The sequence below is a fragment of the Bubalus bubalis genome, chromosome X (assembly GCF_019923935.1).
Source record: "Bubalus bubalis isolate 160015118507 breed Murrah chromosome X, NDDB_SH_1, whole genome shotgun sequence".
In the NCBI taxonomy this organism is placed as follows: domain Eukaryota; kingdom Metazoa; phylum Chordata; class Mammalia; order Artiodactyla; family Bovidae; genus Bubalus; species Bubalus bubalis.
This window is the reverse complement of record NC_059181.1, coordinates 88,714,491-88,738,986: the sequence shown is the minus strand read 5'-3', so window position 1 is coordinate 88,738,986 and position 24,496 is coordinate 88,714,491. Positions and strand designations below refer to the sequence as shown.

General features: G+C 41.1%; 1 protein-coding gene and 1 long non-coding RNA gene across 5 annotated transcripts in view; one reads left to right on the top strand and one right to left on the bottom strand.

The window, feature by feature from the left end:
• LOC112582355 overlaps positions 1 to 2,988 on the top strand; it is a 46,554-nt gene extending 43,566 nt beyond the window's left edge. The window contains exon 4 of the long non-coding RNA XR_003106896.3: positions 2,850 to 2,988. This is a non-coding gene — a long non-coding RNA (uncharacterized LOC112582355). The remainder of the gene's footprint in view (positions 1 to 2,849) is intronic.
• LOC112577788 (transcription elongation factor A protein-like 4) lies at positions 973 to 3,302 on the bottom strand. 4 transcript variants are annotated; one of them, XM_044937611.2, is made up of 3 exons: positions 3,168 to 3,302; positions 2,227 to 2,299; positions 973 to 1,870 (listed from the first exon to the last, which is right to left on the bottom strand). In XM_044937611.2, exon 3 carries the CDS (start codon positions 1,842 to 1,844, stop codon positions 1,158 to 1,160), a length of 687 nt encoding a protein of 228 aa, XP_044793546.1. In that variant the 5' UTR covers positions 1,845 to 1,870; positions 2,227 to 2,299; positions 3,168 to 3,302; the 3' UTR covers positions 973 to 1,157. The 4 variants fall into 4 exon arrangements, with proteins under 4 accessions (XP_044793546.1, XP_044793547.1, XP_025133124.1 ...); XM_044937612.2 differs by having other exon boundaries at positions 973 to 1,865; positions 3,168 to 3,296; XM_025277339.3 differs by lacking the exon at positions 3,168 to 3,302 and adding an exon at positions 2,876 to 3,011 and having other exon boundaries at positions 973 to 1,865.
• Positions 3,303 to 24,496: the final 21,194 nt, after the last annotated feature.

The following is a 24,496-nucleotide window of genomic DNA, read 5'->3' as shown; positions in this document are numbered from 1 at the left end:
TTCTAAGAAAAAAGCGTCAGCAGACATGAGATTAACAGGTGAGAATAGCACAGCATCTGGTCACAGATTTTTCTCCTGGCTCAATCTCCAGTATCTAAATCCAGTGCAGATGGCTGTACACAGAAACACACACAAACCAACAAAATACTTAGAAAGGTATGTTTTATAAGAACTTTATAAATAGCAAGACCCAAGTGACAACCAGGTGCTACCCAGGTGAGTTAGGGGAACTCTACTGTAGAGAATTCTCCACCTTTCAGTTGTGACACGGTGTTGCTTTAGGCCATCATGGTCTCCAGCCCATCGGCAGTGGTGGGAGCCTTAGGAGGGTACAGTATCCACAAGCAGAGGCATACCAGCCAAGAGTCATGACATTACCCCAGCTGGAGAGGGCCACCCACCTCACAGCTGTCCGGACTTATTCCTGCACACACTTGAAACCTCCTCAGCCCTCTCCAAAACATCTGCTGGGGCTCTGGCCCTGCTAGTGCAGGGGAGAGGGTGGGAACCAGCTCACATACTCAGCATCTTATTGAGTATTCTCCACAGCCCTAGAAGGCAAGTTTTATCCCCAATTCACTGATGCCAAGGGTCTCCCTTACAAAAATAAATCTGTAATAACTGCCAAGTTGATTCTTGCACCTTTGAGTCCCAGAGGTAATGTGACTTTTACTCAGTTCACATCCTGGCAACACAAATTTTATTTGTCTCCATTGCCTTCAGAAGGCACTTCACTGAATAGTACTTGATTGCCTGATATTGCTTTCATATTTTTTATCTTTCATTATTGCTATGATAAAAAGTAATCTGTGTTTTTTTAAGAGAATATAAACAGATGAACAAAAAACAGAAAAAAAATCACCCACAGATAACCGCTGCTGATTTTTTAGTAGACAGTTTTCAGTTTTTCCTGTACATGGATCACTAGTAAAGTATCTTTGTAGTTTTACAAAAATGGACTGATGCCATATATATGGTTCTGAAAACTATTTTTGTTTTTAATTTTACAATGCACCATAAACATTTTTCCATGCAATGGATGAAAATCTGCTACTGAAACAGAGGGCTGCAGTTGAATAATCAGAGCGACACCTAAAGTATAGGATTAGCATAAGGTTAAATAAAACACAAGGCCTGGTAAATGCCTGCCAGATGCACTACACAAAAGGAATGTCTTCAAAGCCCCTCTGCGGGGCCCTGCAGCCACCCCTGAGTTCCCTTGGGCCCCTTGGGTGGAAGGGGTCCTGTAAACTTTTTTGCATCCACATAAACCCCCCCAATTTCTGTCTGGTTTTCTTCACCTCATCCTCTACCCTGGCCATCTCATCAAATTCTCTTATCATCTCTTCATTGCTCAAATGCATATCATGTATGGCCTCCTTGTATTCCTTGAGACACTGAGCCAGCCCCTTGTTGGTTTTTCTTTTGGCCTTCCTGGGTACATCCTCCCCAGCTGGGCGCTTCCCGCCAGCCCTGGGTTCCCTTGGATCCCTGGCTGCCTTGTCTTCTTTTGGTTTTCCCTCACTCACTGGCTTTCCCTCGCTCTCTGGCTTGCCCTCACTCTCTGCTTTACTTTCTTTTGCTTTTTCCTCACTCACTGGCTTTCCTTGGCTCTCTGGGTTTTCTTCTTTTGGCTTTGTCTCATTCTCTGGCCTTTCCTTAACCTTTAATACTTCCTCATCTGTCTTTCCCTTGTGATCTGTCCTTCCCTTGTTTTCTAACATTTCCTTGTCTTCCTTAGTACAAGCTGCTCCTGGTTTTCCTGCATCCAGTGGCTGTTCTTTGTTTTCCATCTTGCCTTGGTTCTCAGGCTTTGCTTCATTTTCACTGCAGAGTTTTTCCATGTTGAGTGTCCCCTCCTTTTCCTGTCCTGGGAGTGGGGCGGGGGAAGAGAAGACAAAGAGGAGACAAGAGAGACTGAGGTTTTGGGGGTGAAATGCAGGTCCAGATAGTAGTTGTCATTTCTTGCCGTTTGTCAGGGATCTCCTGACCTGGCCTGGCCCTCCGAGAGTGCCTTTTGCCCACCCTGTACCTCACCATTCCTCGTGCACACGTGAGACAACGCTTCCCTGGCAGGCCCTGCCATTTTTCCTTATGCTTGCTCAGCGCGGCAGTGTGTAAATGTGTTGGGAAGTGGGCAGTGAGGCCCCCCAATTCTTCGCGGGCGGTCCCTCCACACTCCCCACCCCTCTGGGTCCCTGTCCAGTGCCCTCTTCCTTCACTGACCTGCGGGGATTCTGGACAGGTTCCTCCTCTTTCTATAGCCCAGTAGAGCGCTGGGAACAACAGACACGTAGACCTGCAGACAGACAGGAAACCGGGGATGGGCATCGGTGGATGCACAGGGAATCGGGTCCCTTTCCAGAATCCCTGCCCTCCTCACCCACCGTTTCCCTCCCCCACCCCCTACTCCGCCCCCTGCACCCCAGCCGCCATTTCTTTTCACGCCTCGGGCGCCAGACCAGGATGTTTTCCAAACTAATTTTGGATCTCTGCGTCCTTCTCTCCCAAAGGCAACTCGCCTCTCCACCCTTGAGGTCAACTTTCTACTCTACGCAGAGTGGCAGAGGGGATTTATTTCCACTGCCTCACTGCTGGGGCGCCCCCTAGCTCACAATCTCCGGCTCCAAAATGGACGGAGGGCAGAGAAGAGGATGTGTAGAGAAAGGGGAATGGGTACTTGGGGTGTCCGCCTTCCCCTCCCTCCGCCCAATGGCCGCTTGCTCCCCCTTAGCCGTTATCCCACCGCCATCTCTAGCTACAGTCTGGCCAGCTCCCCTCGACCAGAACCCCATCCCCAACCTTTCTCCTTTCCGCGCCCGTTCCTCCCCCATTCCGGTGTCCCACAGGCAGCGACGAGAACCCTCACACTGACCTGAAAAAATCAGGAGCAACAACCAGGGGCTCGCAGATGGCTCCGGGTCCGACAACACCGAGGGAGGGCCAGTACCCGGACCAGTGCCCACTTCTGGGCCCAACGGTCACGTGAGCGTCGCGTCACCCGAGCTCCGCCTCCGCACCCCGCCCACCAACCGGCGTCTGCTAGCCGCCCACCGCCTCCCTCGGGCAGGTGTCTATTAACCTCTCTGGGCCCTTTTGTCCTTTTCCTCTTCTTGAGAAGTTGGTCAAAGAAATAATTTTAGTAAAAACCAGAGGTGGGGACTTACTTGGCAGTCCAGTGGTTAGCACTCCGCGCTTCCACTGCAGCGGGCACGGGTTCTATCCGCGGTGGGAGAACTAAGATCCCACATGCTGCCTGGCGCCACCAAAACAAAACAAAACAAAACAAAACCAAACCTCAGAGGCTTTTTTTTTTTTTTTTTTAATGGGTTGGGCAGTCTGGGGGAGGAGTCTAACTTTGCTCTTAAATTCCATTGAAAGAACGTAGACGTATAAATGAAATCCTATGACTGTGAACTTTAATATTGTACAAAGAGTAGAATATTGCACTTTTAGGAAAAAAATGTTACCGTCAAAGTGAAATTGTCCCTTTTTCCTGGTAGCAAAACATAAGTTTTCTAATGAATTATTTAGATCTGAAAATGATTTTATATTTGAAACAAAATGAAAGAAAGAATGATTTTTATTTTTAAGTGAGAGAATGAATACACAACGGACGATGACCAGATGACAATAGAATTGCAACCCACAACCTCTGTAGCAAGCAGCTGCACAAGCCAAACCACAGCCTCTACAGCAGTCTTCTGGACTTGATCAATGACTACCAGCCTTCCTATTTTTGCCCTGCCACTAACTAGAGAAATCTAAATATGCTCCCCAAACCAATCACATAAAATACCTCTGGCTCACCAGCATTTCACTGCCAACAACTTCCAATCAGAGAAAAGATGGTCTTCCTTTTTTTCACTCTAAAGTTTTCCCATTGCCCTGCCTGTCTTTAAGTCTCTGCCAAACACAAGTTAGGGTGGCTAACTCCCTTGTTATAACAAGCTCTGAATAACTAGCTTCTGCTTCTACATAAGCTTTTCGTGTAGAAGGTCTTTAAAAACACAATAACTGAAAGTTGAACAATTAAGAACAGAACTGATGGATTTGATTACATGAAAATGTAAGAGATTGGGGACACACGCATTTCTTCCTGCTCTTTTTTTTAATTTTTTTATTGAAGTATATTTGCATTAAACGTTGTGTTAATTGTTGCTGTACACCAGTGACTCAGTTATGTATACATATACATTCTTCTTTTTATACTTTTCCATTATGGTTTATCACAGGGTATTGAATATAGATCCCTGTGCTATACAATAGCACCTTGTTTATCCATTCTATATATCAGTTTGCATCTACTAACCCCAAACTCCTGCTGCTATCCTCTACCACTGACGACCCCTCCCTGCTCTTGTAGAGTATACTGGTAAAAATTTTCTGCAGGGCAATTTTGTAAATTGTTTAAAAATAAAAATATTTGATATTTTGGTTCAGCAATTCCAACTCAAATATTTACCCATGGAGATAATTAATAAAATGCTAAAACAGAATCTTGTGTTTTAATATGTTTTTTAAATTCCCATACCAATTATTTATTATGCATTTATCCTTTGCTGGAATTGGGGCTACAGTAGTGATTCTGTAGGCTTTGTTTACAATGGGGAAAAAGGGAACATCACAATTGTCCATCAGTACAGATATAGTTGCCTATCCCTTCTCCAGGAGATCTTCCCCACCCAGAAATCAAACCAGGGTTACATAATCTTAGTATATTTGTTTACCCTGGTTATCTTTGGACATTTGGTTAGAAAAATAATCCTTTTATGTTGGGTGCTCAAAATGCAGTAAAAATAATTAACTATCCATAACCCAAAATTACTGTGGATGGTGTGACCCAAAGGATAACCACAGGATGTGGTATTGACCTGTGGAGCAGCCATCCCCAGCCTTTTTGGCAACAGGGACTGGTTTTGTGGAAGATAATTTTTCCATGGACCCTGACTGGGGATGGTTTGGGGATGAATCTCATAAGGAGGGCACAACCTAGATCCCTCTCATGCACAGTTCACAGTAGGGTTTGTGCTCCTGGGAGAATCTACTGCCGCCACTGACCTAACTGGAGGTGGAGCTCAGGTGGTAATGTGAGCTATGGGGAGCAGCTGTAGGTACAAATGAAGATTCCCTCACTCGCCTGCTATTCACCCCCTGCTGTTCGGCCCATTCCTAACAGGCCACGGGCCAGTACTGGTCCATGGCCCAGGGGGTTGGGGACCCTTGCTCTAGAGAATACCACCTATGTGCCAGGCACTGTGCTTGTTACCTTATGTTATATGGTGTGGATTTCATTTATACTTGATGGAAAAACTCATACTTCAGTGAAGCAGAATGATTTATAAAGCTACAAGCTTAACTCACTGTAGTACTGAAATAAAGATAGTAAGAGGAATAAAACATCTCCAAGTATAAAAGTTTTTAGTATATGATAAAGAAGCATTTCTATTCAGTAGTAAGGTATAGGTTATTATGGAAAGTAAATTTGTATGATTATTTAAATAGTTAAAGAAAATGAAGAGCCTTATTTTATGACAAACACTCAAATTCTTTTCAGAGTAGGCAAGAAAAATAAAATGAGAAGTTTCTAGATTGGGAGGGAAGAAGTAAAAACTATCTCTATTTACAAATTATATGATCACACATATGGAAAATCCCAAGAAATTCACTAAAGAACTATGAAAATGAAAGAGTTCAGCAATGTGGCAGAAATACAAGATCAATACATGAAAATTGAGTGTTTCTATATGCTAGCAATGAATAATTCAAAGAGGAAAGAAAAGTAGCATTTCCATTTAAAATATCATCAAAAAGAATAAAATACTTAGAAATAAATTTTGAAAGTCCAAGAATTGTATACTGAAAACTATAAAACACTGTTAAACAAAATTTAAAAATACATAAATAAATGGAAAGATATCCTATGTTTCATAGACTGGTAGACTTCGTATCATCAACATGGGCAATATTTCCTAAATTGATCTGCAGACTCAACACAACTTCTATCAAAATCTCAGATGGTTTCTCTTCAGATTTTGACAAGCTGATCCCAAAATTCATACAGAAATGCAATGAACTCAGAATAGACAAAAATAATCTTGAAAGAGAAGGATAAAGTTTGAGGTCTCACACTTTCAGATTTCAAAACTTACCATAGAGCTACAGGAATCAAGACAGTGTGGACTGGCAGAAGGGCATACAGACCAACAGAACTGAGAATACAGAAATAAAGCCTCAGATTTACAATCAATTGGTTTTCAACCAGAATGCCAAGAAAATTTAGTGCTTAAAGAAGAGTCTTTTTAGCAATGATGGTGAGACAACTAGATAGCCACATGCAAAAAACGAATTTGGACTCCCACACCACACCATATATAGAACTTAAATGAAGTCCTAAATATAAAAGCTAAAACTATTGAACTCTGAGGAAAAAATAAAGGTGTAATTCTTCATGATCTTGGATTAAGCAATGATTTCCTCAATATGACACTAAAAGTTCAAGCAATAAAAGAAATATAGAAAAACGGGGCATCACCAAAATGGAAAACTTTTAAATTTAAACAACACAATTAATAAAGTGAAAACACAACCCACAGAAGAGAAACTTTTTGAAAGTAATATGCCTGATAAGGGATTTACATATAGAATATACAAAGAGAACTTACAATTCAATTAAAAATAGGCAGGGAATTCCCTGGTTGTCCAGTAGTTAGTACTGTGTGCACTTTCACTGCCAAGGTCATGGGTTCAGTCCCTGGTTGGAACTTAGATCCCACAAGCCTCATGGTGCAATGAATAAATAAATGAATCAAAATGGTGAGAGATCTGAATAGATATTTCAGCAAAGAAAATGTATAGAAAACCAATAAGCATGATGTTCAACATTATTAGCTGCCAGGGTAATGCAAATCAAAACCACAATGAGATACCACTTCATATCCACTAGTAGTGATATAATGAAAAGGCAGATAATAACAAGCATTTGGAGAAATTAGAACCATCACGCAATGATGGTGGGAATGGGAAATGATGTACCACTGTAGAAAACAGGCTGTCCGGCAGTTTCTCAAAATGTTAAACATTAAGTTATCATATGATTTGACAATTCCACTTCTAGATCCAAGATAAATGGAAAAATATCACACAAAAACCTATATGCAAATGTCCTTGGCAGCATTACTCATAATAATTAAAAAGTGGAAATATCCCTAATGTTCATGATCTGATGAATGGATAAAAAAATGTGGTATAATAATGGTATACTATCTTTCAGTAAAAATGGAATAAAGAGCTGATACATGCTAACAGGCACATGAAAAAAATACTTAATCTCACTAATCATCAGAGAATTACAAATCAAAACAACAATGAGGTATCATCTCACCTGTCAGAATGGCTATTATTAAAAAGACAACAAATAGTAAGTGTTGGCGAGGATGTGAAGAAAAGGGAGCCCTCATGCACTGTTGGTGGGGATGTAAATTGGTGCAGCCACGATGAAAAGGGCTTCCCAGGTGGCTCAGTGGTAAATAATTTGCCTGCCAATGCAAGAGATGCAGGAGATGTGGATTCAGTCTCTGGGTCAGGAAGATCCCGTGAAGGAGGAAATGGCAACTCACTCCAGTATTCTTGCCTGGTGGGCTACAGTCCCTGAGGTCCCAAAGAGTCAGACACAACTGAGCATGCATCCACTATGGAAAACACTGTAGAGATTCCTTAAAAAATTAAAAATAGAATTGCCATATGATCCAGCAATTCCACTTCTGGGTATTTATCTGAAGAAAACAAAAACATCAAGTAGAAAAAATATATGCACCCATATGTTCATTGCAGCATTCTTTACAACAGGCAAGATAGGGAGGCAACCAAAGTGCCCATCAATGAATGAATGGATAAAGAAGATGTGATATATAATGGAATATTACTCAGCCATAAAAAGAATGAATTCTTACCATTTATAGCAACCTGATTTGATCTAGGTGGTATTATGCTGAATTAAATAAATCAAAGACAAATGCTGTATGATTTCACTTATATGTGGAATCTAAAAACCAAAACAAATGAATAAACATAACAAAACAGAAACAGTTACATATACAGAGGACAAACAGGTGGTTGCCAAAGGAGAGGGGAGTTGGGGGAGGAGAGAGAGATAAAGAAGTACAAACTTCATGTTGCAAAATAAATGTCACCAGTATGAAATATGCAGTGTGGAATATAATCGAAACTATGCAATATATTAATATGGTGACATATTGTGACTTGACTTATTGCAGTGGTCATTTTGAAATGTTTAGAAATTCCAAAGCATTATGTTGTATAACAGGAACTAACTTAGTGTTGTAGGTCAATTAAACTTCAAAAACAAATAAAGAAAAAGAGATCAGATTTGTGGTTATCAGAGTGGGGAAGGGTGAAAGAGAATTGGATGAAGGCAGACAAAAGGTACAACTTCCAATGAGAAGATACGTAAGCTGTTGTTGTTTAGTCTCTAAGTCATGTCTGACTTTTTTTTTGACCCCACAGACTGTAACCCACCAGGCTCCTCTGTCCATGGGATTTCCCAGGCAAGAATACTGGAGTGGGTTGCCATTTCCTTCTCCAGGGGATCTTCCCAACCCAGGGATCCAACCTGTGTTTCTTGTCTCCTGCATTGGCAGGTGAATTCTTTATCATTAAGCCACCAGGGAAGCCCAAGATAAATAATAGTAGGGATGTAATGTACAAGATAATATATTTAACACTGCCATATGTTATACATGAATAATAAGAGAGTAAATCTTGAATTCTCATCACAAAAATTTTTTTCTATTTCTTTGATTTTGTATCTACTTAAGATGATGCATGCTATGCTAAGTCACTTCAGTCGTGTCTGACTCTGTGACCCCATGGACAGCAACCCACCAGGCTCCTCTGTCCACAGGATTCTCCAGGCAAGAATACTGGAGTGGATTGCCATTTCCTTCAACAGAGAATCTTCCCTTCCGACCCAGGTATCAAACCCAAGTCTCTTATGTTACAGGAAGATTCTTTACCATCTGAAACTTATACAGTATCATATGTCAATTATATCTCAGCAAAACTGGAAGAAAATAATAGTGGAATAACAATAATAAGGAACCTAGCAGCTGAATACTTTCTGAATATAAATGATTATTTTAATCTTTTAATTTTTGGAGTAATTTGTTATGCACCAATAGTAACCAGAACAATATAAAGGATATGAAAATACCAGGTTTGATAATAGATAGTGCACAAAGCCTAAAATATTTACTATCTGGTCCTTTACAAAGACATTTTGTCAACCCAGGTCCTAGACCAAAGGGAACAACTAAACCTCCACCACCACCACAACCATACTATTAAGATATGATGTTGATTAAGTACTAATATTCATGCATTTCAGGGTAAATTTCAGGTAACATTTCATTCATTTAAGAGGGTAACTTTAATACAATTTTAATCTTACAAAAAATCATTCCACGTATTTTTGAAATGACTAATTCTTGAGTATTGAAAACCCATGCAGCAAAAGTTGATGGCCTATTAGGAAGAGCCTAGAATTCAGACTTGGAACTTAAAAAAATATAAATTTAACTTCTTTTAGGCCCAGTTGGTTTGCCCATCCATCTGTCAAATGGGAGAATGGATAGCAGTCAAAAGACTGGCAGTGGACTTCCCTGGTGGTCTAGTTGTTAAAAATCCACCTGCCAATGCAGAGAATGCAGGTTTGATCCCTGGTCTGGGAAGATCCCATATACCTTGGAGCAACTAAGCCTGTGGGCCACAGCTACTGAGCCTGCATGCCCTTTCCACAGAAATTGGGGGCCACTGCAATGAGAAGCCCTCATACTGCAACTAGAGAGTGCTCCCTGCTCGTCACAACTGGAGAAAGCCCGCTCATAGCAAAAGAGACCCGGCAGAGCCAAAAATAGATTATTTTTAAAAAAGAATCCATTTCTAAAAAAAAAAAAAAGACTGACAGTCAAGCATTGGCAAGGACAGAGAGTAACTGGAACCCACATATGTACTCTAGGTGGAAGTATAAATTGATATAGCCACTTTGGAAAACAACGTCTACTAAGGCTAAACAGTCATGTACATTTTGACTCAGCAGTTGCAGTCTTGGTGTATTTCCACAGAAATATGTCCTTGTGTCCACCAAAAGATATGAAGAAGACTGATTAGTAAGCTTAAAACTTATAGCAATGCAAATGTCCATCAAGCAAAAAAGAGTGTTATAATCCTATAATGCGTTATAATACAGACATGAAAATAAGCAAACTACAAACACAAACAACATGGGGTAAACATCACAAATATAACACTGATACTTCCATTGTAAATCCTCTCTCTCCTGCCTACAAAAACACTTAGCAGTGAAGTCACAAATGGGGGCAGATTTGTGGTCACAAGAAAGAATTTAGGGAGAGGGAAAAGCAGAAGCAGACCCTGGAACTCAATCTGATGTGTGACATTCCCAGCTGTTGGAGTTTATTAAGGGAAAAACATTATGCATTTTATGCTTATGTATTTTAATTTGGATTAATTCCCCAAGTGGAGGCTGAGATGGGTCAAAGAAATTAACACTGTATTAGCTTTTATTTATTTTTATTATTTTATTTATTATTTGTTGAATCATGGAGTAAGCAAGGGAGTTCCAGAAAAACATCTACTTCTGGTTCTTTGACTACCCTAAAGCCTTTGACTGTGTGGATCACAACAAACTGTGGAAAATTCTTAAAGAGATGGGAATACCAGACCACATACCTGTCTCCTGAGAAACCTGTATTTGGGTCAAGAAGCAAGTCAGAACTGGACTTGGAAGAACGGGCTGATTCCAAATTGGGAAAGGAGTACAACAAGGCTGTGTATTGTCATCCTGCTTATTTAAATTCTATGCAGAGAACATCACATGAAATGCCAGGCTGGATTAAGCACAAGCTGGAATCAAGATTGCCAGGAGAAATACCAATAACCTCAGACAGGCAGATGATACCACTCTAATGGCAGAAAGTGAAGAAGAACTAAAGAGCCTCTTGATGAAGGCTAAAGAGGAGAGTGAACAGCTTGCTCAAAACTCAACATTCAAAAAGCTAAGATCATGGCATCCAGGCCTATCACTTCATGGCAAGTAGATGGGGGAAAAGTGGAAACAGTGGCAGATTTTATTTTCTTGGGCTCCAAAATTACTGCAGATGGTGACTGCAGCCATGAAATTAAAAGATGCTTGCTCCTTAGAAGGAAAGTTATGGCAAATCTAGACAGCATATTAAAAAGCACAGACATCACTTTGCCGACAAAGGTCCATATAGTCAGATCTATGTTAGACTACATCAGTAGTCATGTACAGATGTGAAAGTTGGACCATAAAGAAGGCTGAACACCAAAGAATTGATGCTTTCAAATTGTGGTGCTGGAGAAGACTCTTGAGAGTCCCTTGGACTGCAAGGAGATCAAACCAGTAAACCTTAAAGGAAACCAACCCTGAATATTCATTGAAAGGACTGTTGCTGAAGCTGAAGCTCCAATACTTTGGCCACCTGATATGGAGAGTCCTGCTGCTCACCACCTCTGCTAGTGCCCTAGAATTCTTCTGAAATCTGGAAACCTGTCTATGATGCAACTAAGTCTTCCTTAAAAATGTTCCTTACACAGAGGTAAGTGTGAAAAATGTCAGCTCTTGGGAATTGGAGTTAGGTGGGGACCATATAACTTTGGGAAGACATGATGTTTGACTAGATATTTTGTCATACACCACTGGGAATTTTGTTGTAAGAAATCATAAGACTCATAGTTATTGCTCTTGCTAAAATAATTCAACTGGCATAGTGAATTCTATCCCATTTAGGAACACAATGTCTTTTCCCAGATGGGATCTTCACAGAGAGGTAAAGGGCATTACCCAAGGTCACATAGCTACTGGGTAAGAACCGACACCAGGACCCAGGTGATCTTCCAAATCTCACTCTAGTGTTTGGTCTATCAGACATGGTATCAGCCTTTGAGTGTTTGGACCTGTCAGAAGCTTATAGAAACTGTTTCTCTGCATTAATCTGCTTGACAGGAAATAATTTAAAAGAAAAGCTATTTGTTCAGTCGCTAAGGCATTTCCCACTCTTTGTGACCCCATGGACTGCAGCATGCCAGATTCCTCTGTCTTCCACTATTTCCTGGAGTTTGCTCAAACTCATGTCCATTGCATTGGTGATGCCATTCAACCATCTTATCCTCTGTTACCCCCTTCTCCTTTTGCTTTCAATCTTTCCCAGCATCAGGGTCTTTTATAATGAGTCGACTCTCCATATCAGGTAGCCAAAGTATTGGAGCTTCAGCTTCAGCAACAGTCCTTTCAATGAATATTCAGGGTTGGTTTCCTTTAAGGTTTACTGGTTTGATCTCCTTGCAGTCCAAGGGACTCTCAAGAGTCTTCTCCAGCACCACAATTTGAAAGCATCAATTCTTTGGTGTTCAGCCTTCTTTATGGTCCAACTTTCACATCTGTACATGACTACTGATGTAGTCTAACATAGATCTGACTATATGGACCTTTGTCGGCAAAGTGATGTCTGTGCTTTTTAATATGCTGTCTAGATTTGCCATAACTTTCCTTCTAAGGAGTTTTCCAAATTTGCTGACATACTGGAATCTCTTTAAAAAACTAATAATAGAGTTGCCATATTATTAAGCAACTCCACTCCTGGGCATATATCTGAAAAAAACTCTAATTTGAAAAGATACATGCATCCCAATATTAATAGCAGCACTTTTTACAGTAGCCAAGACTTGGAAGCAGCCTAAACATCCATCAGCAGATGAATGGATAAAGAGGATATATATAATATTCCTATATATAGATAAGAATATTATTTGGCCATAAAAAAGAATAAAATTAATGCCATTTGCAGCAGCATAGATGAACCTAGAGATTATCATACTAAGCAAAGTAAGTCAGAAAGAGAAAGGCAAATATCATATGATATCACTTATATGTGGAATCTAAAATATATAAGTGAACTTATTTACAAAACAGATACAGACTCACAGACATAGAAAACACTCTTACGGTTACCAATGGGGGAAAGGGGAGCAGGGAGGGATAAATTAGGAGTTGGGAATTAGCAGATACACACTAACATCTATACAACAAAGTCCTACTGTATAACACAGGGAACTATATTCAATATCTTATAGTAAATCATAATGAAAAAGAATATTTAAAAGGATATATGTATATATATGTATAACTGAATCACTTTGCTCTATACTAGAAACTAACACATTGTAAATCAACTATACTTCAATTAAAAAGCAATATCAGTTCAGTCGCTCAGTCGTGTCCGACTCTTTGTGACACCATGAATCACAGCACGCCTGGCCTCCCTGTCCATCACCAACTCCTGGAGTTCACTCAAACTCATGTCCAATCAAGCAATAATTTGGGCAGCACTGAATGCCAGTGTTCAGCGAGATTAGAGCATTTAGAGCCCTGGTAGCTTCAGGATATAATGGGAAAAGTTTTAGGGTTATTTCAAGCTTAAGTACTGTGCAGGCATTCAAAGCAGTTTCCGTGGTTTACTTCACCTCTCCTAACTTCTTACCCTTATCTGAAGTATAGGATTAAACAGGTAACTGAATAAGTGTTAAGTTGAAAGGAAATACAATTTAGAGTACCACTTGTCTACATTAATTTTATAAATATTAATTTTCTTTACCCTCCATATCATGTTTCATAGGGGAAACATCTGTTGTTAATTCACATAACCCCCATACTCAATTCTCTTGACCCTAGGGGTAGGATTTCATTGCTTTCATCATCATCAATCATCATTACCATCATCATCACCATCACCAAGAGCAGTTGTCCTACTGGGAATTTTAAATGACCTGTCCCTTCGATAACCCTGTATGCAAGACAGCAAAAGAGACACAGATGTATAGAACAGTCCTTTGGACTCTATGGGAGAGGGAGAGAGTGGGATGGTTTGGGAGAATGGCATTGAAACATGTATATTATATGTGAAACGGATCACCAGTCCAGGTTCGATGCATGATACAGGGTGCTCGGGGCTGGTGCACTGGGATGACCCAGAGGGATGGGATGGGGTGGGAAGTGGGAGGGGGGTTCAGGATGGGGAACACATGTACACCCGTGGTGGATTCACGTCAGTGTATGACAAAACCAATACAAGTTGTATGGTAATAAGCCTCCAAAAAAACAATAAATAAATAAAGTGAAAAAAAAAATGACCTGTCCTTAATTCCTGGTAGCCTATCACCTACATAAGAGGTCACTGTGTATATGCAGTGTTTGTCAATTTTCTTTTTCAGTAGCCTTTTCAGACATTTTTTTACCTAATCACCTCCAACCTGACTCCCCAGCAGAATGTGAAATTTTTAATACTCCAGATGTAGTTGATCTGTTTGTGTACTGTGGCTGTGGTCCTTTGGAGGTTCACAGACCATTGTGGGTTTTGTTTTGTTTTTTGGTCCGCACCACACAGTTTGTGGGATTTTAGTCCCCTGACCAGGGATGGAACCCAGGCCCTCAGCAGTAAGAGTGCAAAGTCCTAACCACTGTCGGACTTCCAAGGAATTCCCTCACAAGCCATTGCAATATCTAGGAAATCTGACCCTCAAGAACCCATCTTTGATCCCTTGGGCATGGTGTCATCTGTTGAGAATGCATGGTATATTGTGATTAGGGCAAAAGCTGGAATCCCATTCCTCCTACATCGATCCCACGATCCACATTCAAAAATGTCATGATCAGATGCCAGGCCTCGATGGACCATCCATGGAACCACTTCAAGCATTGATGTGGAGCCATGCTCAAGTCCCTACACTTGGAGGGACCTGTAGACCTCCAACCTCATCTCTCTCTGGGCGAAATCTCACTTCCTTCTCTATTACCTGAGATGTCCGTTCTCCCAACCAGGTAGCCTGCCAGGCTGCTCTATCGAAGGGATTATCCAAGCAAGAATACTGGAGTGGGTTGCCATGGCCTCCTCCAGGGGATCTTCCTGACCCAGGGATCAAACCTGCATCTCCTGTGTCTCTTGCATTGCAGGTGGATTCATTACTGGCTGAGCCACCAGGGAAGCCCAGTCATTTCCATAAGTTTTCACAAAGGACAGAAGAAACACTGGCTTCAAACAACTTCTGCTTCCCGCTCTGTTATAAATCTCCCATGCAGCAGGGGCAGGAGCCCAAGGCCTGGCTTCCTGCTGCAGCGAGGTAAGCACAAAGGAGAACAAAGATTAACCACCTTGGAAGTACATGTCCTGATACCTTTGCTAAAGCTCTGCCACCAGCAACCAAAGGTGCCCAGGCTGCCAGGTCCCAATCCTGGCTCTTGCAATTGGCATGGGGAGCAACTTCTTGTCCATTTTTCTCTGTCCTCAGGAGCACATGCTTTGGAGTCACACACATCCACAAAGAGATGATAATGACGCCTCACTAGTGGGGATGTTGTGATATGAAATCCAGTCACTAACATGAAGAACCTAGATCTGGGCCCCTCTAAACAATCTGCCTCATAAATAGTAGTAGCTCTTTCCTTTGTTGATTAGAGAACTTATGTGGTCCCGACCTGCCCCTTCAGTCAGGGTCCCTTACCCAGATTGCAGGTCAGAATCACCTTGGGGATCTTTTTCTAAACCCTCATATTAATTTCCCTTGTTGGTGGAAATAGGGCTTCTGTATCAAAAGCCATTCAACTTATTCAGGCATAATGACATGGGCCTTAAGAAATACATACGCCCATTTGGCACCAATAGTGTATGGCATTGTCCATTTCCCCTTCATTCTACCAGCATCAGTCATTAGCAGCTTTTGTCTTTACTCCCATATAGGATCTCTTCATTTTCCCCAGACAAGTCCCAGTGGAAGAGTCACCTCAGAAGATGTGTCCTTAAACATAATTATAGATTCCCATGCTTCTTTGCTAGGGTTGCCAGATTTAGCAAGTAAACACACAGGATGCCCAGTTGTACTTGAACTTCAGATGAAGAAAGAAATATTTCATGCAAAAAATCTACACTAAAAATATTTGTTATTTTAAATTCAAATTTAAATGGTTTAAGTATAATCCAGTAACCCTACAAATGGAGTGATCAGGAGGAGAACCAAGATGCTCTTGTCAACAGCACCAGCTGAGTCCCCAGCAGAACCAATGCTCATCCATGTGAATGAGCTTTCTTGGATGTACTAGCCTAGTGGAGCCTCCAGCTGACAACAGCCACAGGTGAGACTCCACATGGAGCAGAAAACCACCCACAGTATCCTGAGAGATTAAAATATGGCTATTGTTTTGGTGGTGTTTGTCAAACAGAAATGGATATCTGAACCATATGGTTTTGGTGATTTCTCTATTTCTACAGTTTGTAACCATTGGATAAGACAGGGATTTGCTGATCTTTGAAGGTTTGGTAGGATTTCATAATTTTGGCTATAGTCTGTGTGTGGGTTTATATGTGGGGATAGGTTTTGAACATTTCCTCAATTCCTTTTTGGATTCCCAAGATAAATTTTCATGATGTATGATTTTCATCATACCCTTGGAATTTCAGAAATTTTTTCCAATCCCCTTGCCCAGACAAGGCTTTGCTGCAAGTCATGTTTGTGAAGGGAAGAAGAGGGTATTGCTGCAAACTGCTCCCTGAGATGCATAGAAAGCCATATCCTCAGAAGATGGCTTTGTGAGTACACAGTCAGAACAAGCAGTGTTTACCCATTTTGAGAAGAGTTTCTCAAAGAAGGTGTCCTGAAACACTTTCTCCTGCTACAAGGATAGACTTGCAAGGAAGCCACTCTTCTTGAATATGCAAAGGATGCCTTCACTAGAACGCAGAGAGATATGCATTGCAGTCCTGATCCTTTAGGACTGTCCTGGTACATCAGTGCAGGGTAGATAAATCTCTGCAGTTCTGGGGTTCATGAATATGAAGCCCACTTGCCTCGTGTGAAATCTAAGGCACATTCTACACTATCAGCTTTATAAGGAACAAAGTTGATGTATTTTTCTTATTTTTCATATTTCCTAATTGGTTTAGAGTCAAGATGTGAAAGAGTGTATTTTCAGGGCCTCTTAAAAACTCAACCATTTTGGAGCAAAATCATAGGAGTAGTTTGGGAGTCAGTGAGTCAGAAAAGAGGAGAAGAGCTGTGGATCTGTTTGTAGATTCACTCCTGAGGGCAGAGCAAACATGTGCTCTATAAGGGCAGCTTGCTTCAAGAGCTTTGATAGGAGAGGGCCTCTGCTGTGCAACTTGTTTGTTCATCCAACCTCACTAATCAGGGAAATGATTCTCTAGGTAGAGGAGTGAATGTATAGAGAGGTCACATGGGTTTGGTCTGGCCTGTTCCTCTATGGTGAAAGAAAATATCAGGAATGGAGGATAAAAATTCCTCAGGAAAAACCAATGTATGGTTTAAATGACTTAGTTTTCTGCCTATTAAATGTTCTAGGTTTGCTTCCCTGAAATTGCTCTGAGATTTCTTCATTGACATTTTTCTGTATGTATCTACATCATTCAGTCACATGACCAGAGACAGTTTATTTCTTTGCAGATGGCTAACTGCTTAGCATGGACTGTGATAGTACACGTTCACCCTCAGAAGGAGGGTAACTCATCTCCCAGATCCCTAGGGTATTTCCCTGGGTCTCTATGTTCTGATAATAAGTCCCTGGTGGTGGTTTAATCACTAAGTCGTATCCGACTCTTGCGACCCCATTGTCTGTAGCCTGCATTTGTCCATGGATTTGTCCAAAGGCTCCTTTGTCCATGGATTTCCCATGCTAGAATATTGGAGTAGATTTCCATCTCCAGGGGATATTCCTGACACAGGAATCGAGACCCTCCACCCCTCCCCTACATTGCAGGCAGATTCTTGTACCACCCTGTACTGTCTCTTTAAGAAAGTGAAATTGAGCAAGTGAAATTGAGCTCAGTCTTTTCCGATTCTTTGCGACTCCATGGACTGTAGCCTGCCAGGTTCCTCTGTCCATGGGATTTCCCAGGCAAGAATACTGGAGTGGGTTGCCATTTCCTTCTCCGGGGGATCTTCCCAACCTAGGGATCGAACCCAGGTCTCTCGCATTGCGGGCCGACTGTTTACCGTCTGAGCCACCAGGGAATCCCCTACCGCCTCTTTAGTTCAGTTCAGTTAAGTCGCTCAGTCTTATCCGACTCTTTGTGATCCCATGGACCGCAGCACGCCAGGCCTCCCTGTCCAGCACCATCTCCCGGAACTTGCTCAAACTCATGTCCATTGAGTCGGTGATGCCATCCAACCATCTCATCCTCTGTCGTCGCCTTCTCCTCCCGCCTTCAATCTTTCCCAGCATCAGGGTCTTTTCAAATGAGTCAGTTCTTCGCATCAGGTGGCCAAAGAATTGGAGTTTCAGCTTCAGCATCAGTCCTTCCAATGAATATTCAGGAATGATTTCCTTTAGGATTGACTGGTTGGATCTCCTTGCAGTCCAAGGGACTCTCAAGAGTCTTCTCCAACACCACAGCTCAAAAGCATCAATTCTTCGGAGCTGTATTTTTTATAGTCCAACTCTCACATCCATACATGACTACTGAAAAAACCATAACTAGACGGACAACCGCAACAGTCTCTTTAAAGCAAACGCAATTTCTAACCACAAGCACATATTTTGTCCCTCCAAACTGGACAGATTTTTATTAGTTGCCGGGGTCCCAGTCTAGTGGCTCTAATGAGTATATTTTCTCGGTTGCAGCCTGAAGAGCTGAGGTGTTTTACTTTAAGCTAAAGATAAAGTGGTGCAGGAGGGTGGGAGGGTATTGGTATTTAAGGTGGTGGAGGAGCTGCCAGCGCCTGGCGGTTACCATAGAAACGTGACGTCACAAGGCGACCTTGACGACTTTTTAATGGAGACAGAAGCGCCTGGCGAGGAGAGCAGGTTTTGCCTGCAGTTTGGAACTGAGTTGGGAGAGTGAGTTCCTGCCGTGGGCGCTGGACCGCCCTGGGGTATGGGGAAACAAAGGGATCCACACTCAAGTGGCCGCTTTCCCATTTTGGGTCTCGGTGCCCCGCTGTCTCGTAGGTAAAGAACTGGGGTCCCGCCCGGCCCCAGTGAGTGCTCCAGGGGTGTCCTGGAGCCATTTTCCTCCTAAATGCAGAAGCGCGGGAGGTGAGACAGGTAGCGACTCTCTCTGAGCCTCAGCTTTCCTCTCTGTAACATGGGGATAAGAATGTTTTCCCCACAGGACCGCTGAGAACGTTCAGTCATAACACATGAGTAAGCCGATGGCCCTCTGGTTACTGTGGGATCATGGACGTCTTTATGAATTCTGGCCACTTTTTATTCAGTTTCCACTTTGTTGTTAAGGGGTAGATAAGAAAAGGAGAAGAAAATGTTCGTGGTGGGAAACTCGTTGTAACATCTGGTTTTTATGATCACTACCCAATGGTTTCAATGTCATTGTCATAACCCAGTGCCTAGCACGGTGCGGAGCACACAGTTACACCGGTAAACCATGGTGATTGCTGGATGTGTCTCTCCCTGTGCAGCCCTCATGCTGATCGCCTTGCTCATATCAGGTGTCTGAAGGAGACAGCTTCTGAAGATCAGTTTCCTAGTGGCTGATGAAACTACTGCAGGTTTAAGGGCAGTGGTCCTCAGGAGACCCCAACACTACACATCTTCAGTTGGATATGACGCCTGATTCAAATGAGTTCATATGTATAATAAAAGTATGTTGTGGGATATCTCTGTAAGGTTCACAAACTAGCCTAAAAGTAGCTACTTTGATCTCATGGGAAAGAGTTGGAAAGTGGGAATACATTCCATCAGCTGCTACATGCTTTTCAGTCACCCTTGAGGCCCATCTGAGAGAAGCCTTTTTTCCTTTTTTGTGCTTTAAAGCAATTGTTTGTCCAACTGGGAAGGCAGTTGGTCTTTAACATTCATTTGTAGTAAATAGAGTTAAATAAATAAATATACCTTATAAATAATAATAATCAGTGATTCCCTTGTGTCTCTCATATCGGTATGCAAATATGCAGTAGTTAGGACTTTCTAATAATTTGACATTATAATGTAGATTGTTCTCTGCTGCAAATAGTTTTTTTTTCCTTTTATAATGACGTTTTTTAAAAAAACAGACAATTTCCAAGTGCTAGTATAAAATGTCAGCCATAGAATTTATTACTTAAAAACAAGCACTTTTACTTTAGAGTTTGTCCTAACATAATAATACTCAGCCACATTCCCTGAAATAACCAATTCCTATTAAATATCATTATGATTTCCCTGGGATGTAATATTTTTATTTCTGTACTTCATAAAAAATGAACATTTAGTTTACCCTAATATGTTGGGTATATTTTATTGCACATGATTATTTTGGTTATATGGAGCATGACCAATTTGATAAGCTATAATGTGGATCTGTTAATACTACAAGAGCCTAATTGTAAGAATTTTTCACCTGATTTATTTAATTGCATCAGAATTATGAATATATGAATATATTTCAAATATTTTATTAAGGTATGGTCAACATGCAATATACTGTGCATATTTAAAGTATATGGTCTCAGTTTTGATATATGTATGCACCTGTGAATCTAATACTACAGTCAAGATAATAAACATATCTATCATCTCAAAAAGCTTCCTTGTGCTCTTAGGTAACTAGCCCACCAAGCTCTCCTCTGCCTCTATCCCTACTTCAACCTACCTCATTGATAGGCTTCCACTGACTTTTGTCACTATAGATTAGCTTTCCTTTCCTGTAATGTGGAACAATCCCATTATTTGGATATATAACAATTTGTTCTGTCCATTCACCTGTTAATGGATATTTGGGTTATTTCCAATTTGGGGCTCTTGGAAATAAACCTTCTATGAACATTTGTATATATTTCTTTCCCAGGACATATATTTTCTCTTTCTATGTAAATACTTATGAGAGCAATGGCTGGGTCATATGGTAGTTGTAAAATTAACTATGTAAGAAACTGCTAAACTTTTTCCCTGAGTAGTCAGAGCATTTTTCATTGCCACCAGCAGTGTATGAGATATGAGGGTTCCATCCTCCACAACCTTGCCAGTATTTGGTATGGTCATTCTATTTAATTTTGGATTGGACTTTCACAGAGGGGTGTAGTGATTTCTCATAGTTTTCATTTATATTTTCCTAATGACTAATTATGATGAGCATCTTTTCATGTGCTTGTTTGACAGGTGTATATCTTAGGTGAAGTATCTGTTCAAATATTTTGTCCACTTATTTATTGAAGTGTCTGTTTTCTACTGACCTCTGTGAGATTTTTAATTCTGAATAGCAGATCTGTGAATTATAAATATTTTCTCTCACTCACTCAATGGCTTGTCTTTTTATTCTCTCAACAGTGTTCTTAGAAGAATATAAGTTTTAATTTTGTGGAAATTCAGTGCATCAATTTGTTCATTTATGGTTTTGAACTTGCTTTTGATGTCATATATAAGAAATCTTTACAAAACCTAAGGTCACAAGAATTTTCTACTGTAATTTTTCTAGAGTTAAAAAATAGTTTTAGCTTTTATGTTTACATCATTCATTCTTTTTAAGTTAACTTTTGTATGTAGTGCATTATATGGATCAAAGTTCACACTCAGATGCTGAGTCATGTCCATCGCTTTGTGACCCCAATGGACCATAGCCTGCCAGGCTCCTCTGTTCATGGGATTTCCCAGGCAAGAATATGGGAGTGGGGTACCAATTTCTCCTTCACAGAATCTTCCCTACACAAGGATCTATCCTGCATCTCTTGCATCTCCTGCATTGGCAGGTGGATTCTTCACCACTAGTGCCACCTGGGAAGCCCCATCGATCACAGTTTATGGTGCATATGGCTATCTACTTGTCCCAGTACCATTTGTTGAAAAGACTCCTTTTTCTGCTAAATTGCCTTTGTAGCTTTGTTGAAAATCAGTTGCCCATATATATATGGGTCTATTTCTAGAATTTTAATTTTATTCCTTTGATATACATTCCTACCTTCATCCCAATACCACAGTGCCTTGATGACTATAGATTTATGAGTTCTGAAATAAGATAGTGCTTATCCTCCAGCCTTTTGTTTTCAAAGTTGCTTTTTGTAGACTAAGCCCTTTGCATTTCAATGACTTTTTAGAATAATCTTGTCAATTTCTTTTAAAAAAATGAACACTTTGATTTTTATTGGGGTTGCAAGGAATCTATAGATCAGTTTGGGAAGAATAGACATCTTCACAATACTGAGTCCTCTGACCCAGGAGGATGACATATCCCTTGATTTATTTTCAGTTCAGTTCAGTTCAGTCACTCAGTCGTGTCTGACTCTTTGCGACCCCATGGACTGCAGCTCTCCAGGCCTCCCTGTCCATCACCAACTCCCAGAGTCAACCCAAACCCATGTCCATCGAGTCATTGATGCCATCCAACCATCTCATTCTCTGTTGTCCCCTTCTCCTGCGCCCAATCCCTCCCAGCATCAGAGTCTTTTCCAATGAGTCGACTCTTCGCATGAGGTGGCCAAAGGACTGGAGTTTCAGCTTTAGCATCATTCCTTCCAAAGAAATCCCAGGGCTGATCTCCTTCAGAATGGACTGGTTGGATCTTCTTGCAGTCCAAGGGACTCTCAAGAGTCTTCTCCAACACCAGAGTTCAAAAGCATCAATTCTTCGGCTCTCAGCCTTCTTCACAGTCCAACTCTCACATCCATACATGACCACAGGAAAAACCATAGCCTTGACTAGACAGACCTTTATTGGCAAACTAATGTCTCTGCTTTTGAATATGCTGTCTAGGTTGGAATTTTCTCAGCAATGTTTTATAGTGTTCAGAGTTTAGGCCTTGCACATTTTTGGACATAGATGTACAATATAGGTTATCTTTATGTAGTTCATACTTTTTGATGATATTGTCATGGGAATGTTTTTTATTATAATTTCCAGGTATTATCTTTTCACTGAATGTGTCAGTAGCTGACTATTGATGGGAAATCTTTTTGGTTGAAAGCACAGGTTACACTAGGGTGGAAAAGATACTTGAGTTTTAATACCTATATTAGTCAGAGTTCTCAAAGAGAACCAATAGGATGTATATATAGAGAGATTTATTTTAAGGAGACATTCGTTTGTGGAGTCTGATGGGGGAAGCCGACAGACAGGAAACTCAGGAAAGAGTTTTAGTTGAAGTCTGGAGGTAGTCTGCTGGTGAGTCATGAGGAGCTGATGTTGTAGATGAAGTCCAAAGGAGGGAATTCCCTCGCAGTCCAGGGTTAGGACTCTGCACTTTCACTGCTGAGGGCCTACGTTCAATCCCTGGTCAGGGAACTAAAATCTCACGAGCCACGTGGCAGCATGGCCAAAAAGAAGAAGAAACAATCCAAACGAGCTTAATTGTGAACCCATGTGGGAAAGCAGTCTGTGGTTGCAGGTGGGAAGGGAGGACCAGTGTATTTTTGAGTAATTACATTAACAGAGACAACACCAGCTATGAGAGACCTGTGTATGGCAGATGTTAAATTAATAGTACACTAATGTCAGATGTGTAGGTCAGGATCTTTCCAAGGGTGGTCCATAGACAACTTCATCAAAACTGTCTGGGGTGCCTGTCAAAACAGCCGATTTCTGGGCTCACCTTGGGTCTTCTGTATCTAAAATAGGGAGGTGGATTGGGAGGGTGTGTATGTGTTGAATAATTTCTCCTGTTGGCTGTGATATCATCCAAGTTGGAAAAGCACTGCTGTGGCTTTGCAAGAAGGTGGTTTTACAATTTTTAATCCTTTAATGTATAATTTTGGTGTCAACTTCTCCCTCCTACAACTCAAATTTAAATATCTGCATATGATCTCAGTAGGTTGAAAAGTTCCACAAAGGTCCACATAGTCAAAGCTGTGATTTTTCCAATAGTCATGTATGGATGTGAGAGTAAAGACAGCTGAGCGCTGAAGAATTGATGCTTTTGAACTGTGGTGCTGGATAAGACTCTTGAAAGTCCCTTGGACAGCAAAGAGATCAAACCAGTCAATCCTAAAGGAAAGTAAACCCTGAATATTTATTGGAAAGACTGATGCTGAAGTTGAAGCTCCAATACTCTGGCCACTTGATGCAAAGAGCTGATTCATTGGAAAAGACCCTGATGCTGGGAAAGACTGAGGTCAGGAGAAGAAAGAGGCAACAGAGGACGAAAATGGTTGGATGGCATCATCGACTCAATAGACATGAGTTTGAGCAAACTCTGGAGATAGTGAAGGACAAGGAAGCCTGGTGTGCTGCAGTCCGTGGGGTCACAAAGAGTCAGACACGACTGAGTGACTGAACAACAACAACAAGGTAAAAAAGGGAACATTCCTTCTTTTCAGTAATACTTATTCAGCATTTTATATGGGAGGGAGTGCAGTAGTTTCCCAAGGCTGCCATGACAAAGTACCACAAGCTGGGTGGCTTAAACAATAGAAATGTATCGTCTCACAGTTCTGGAGGTGAGAAGCC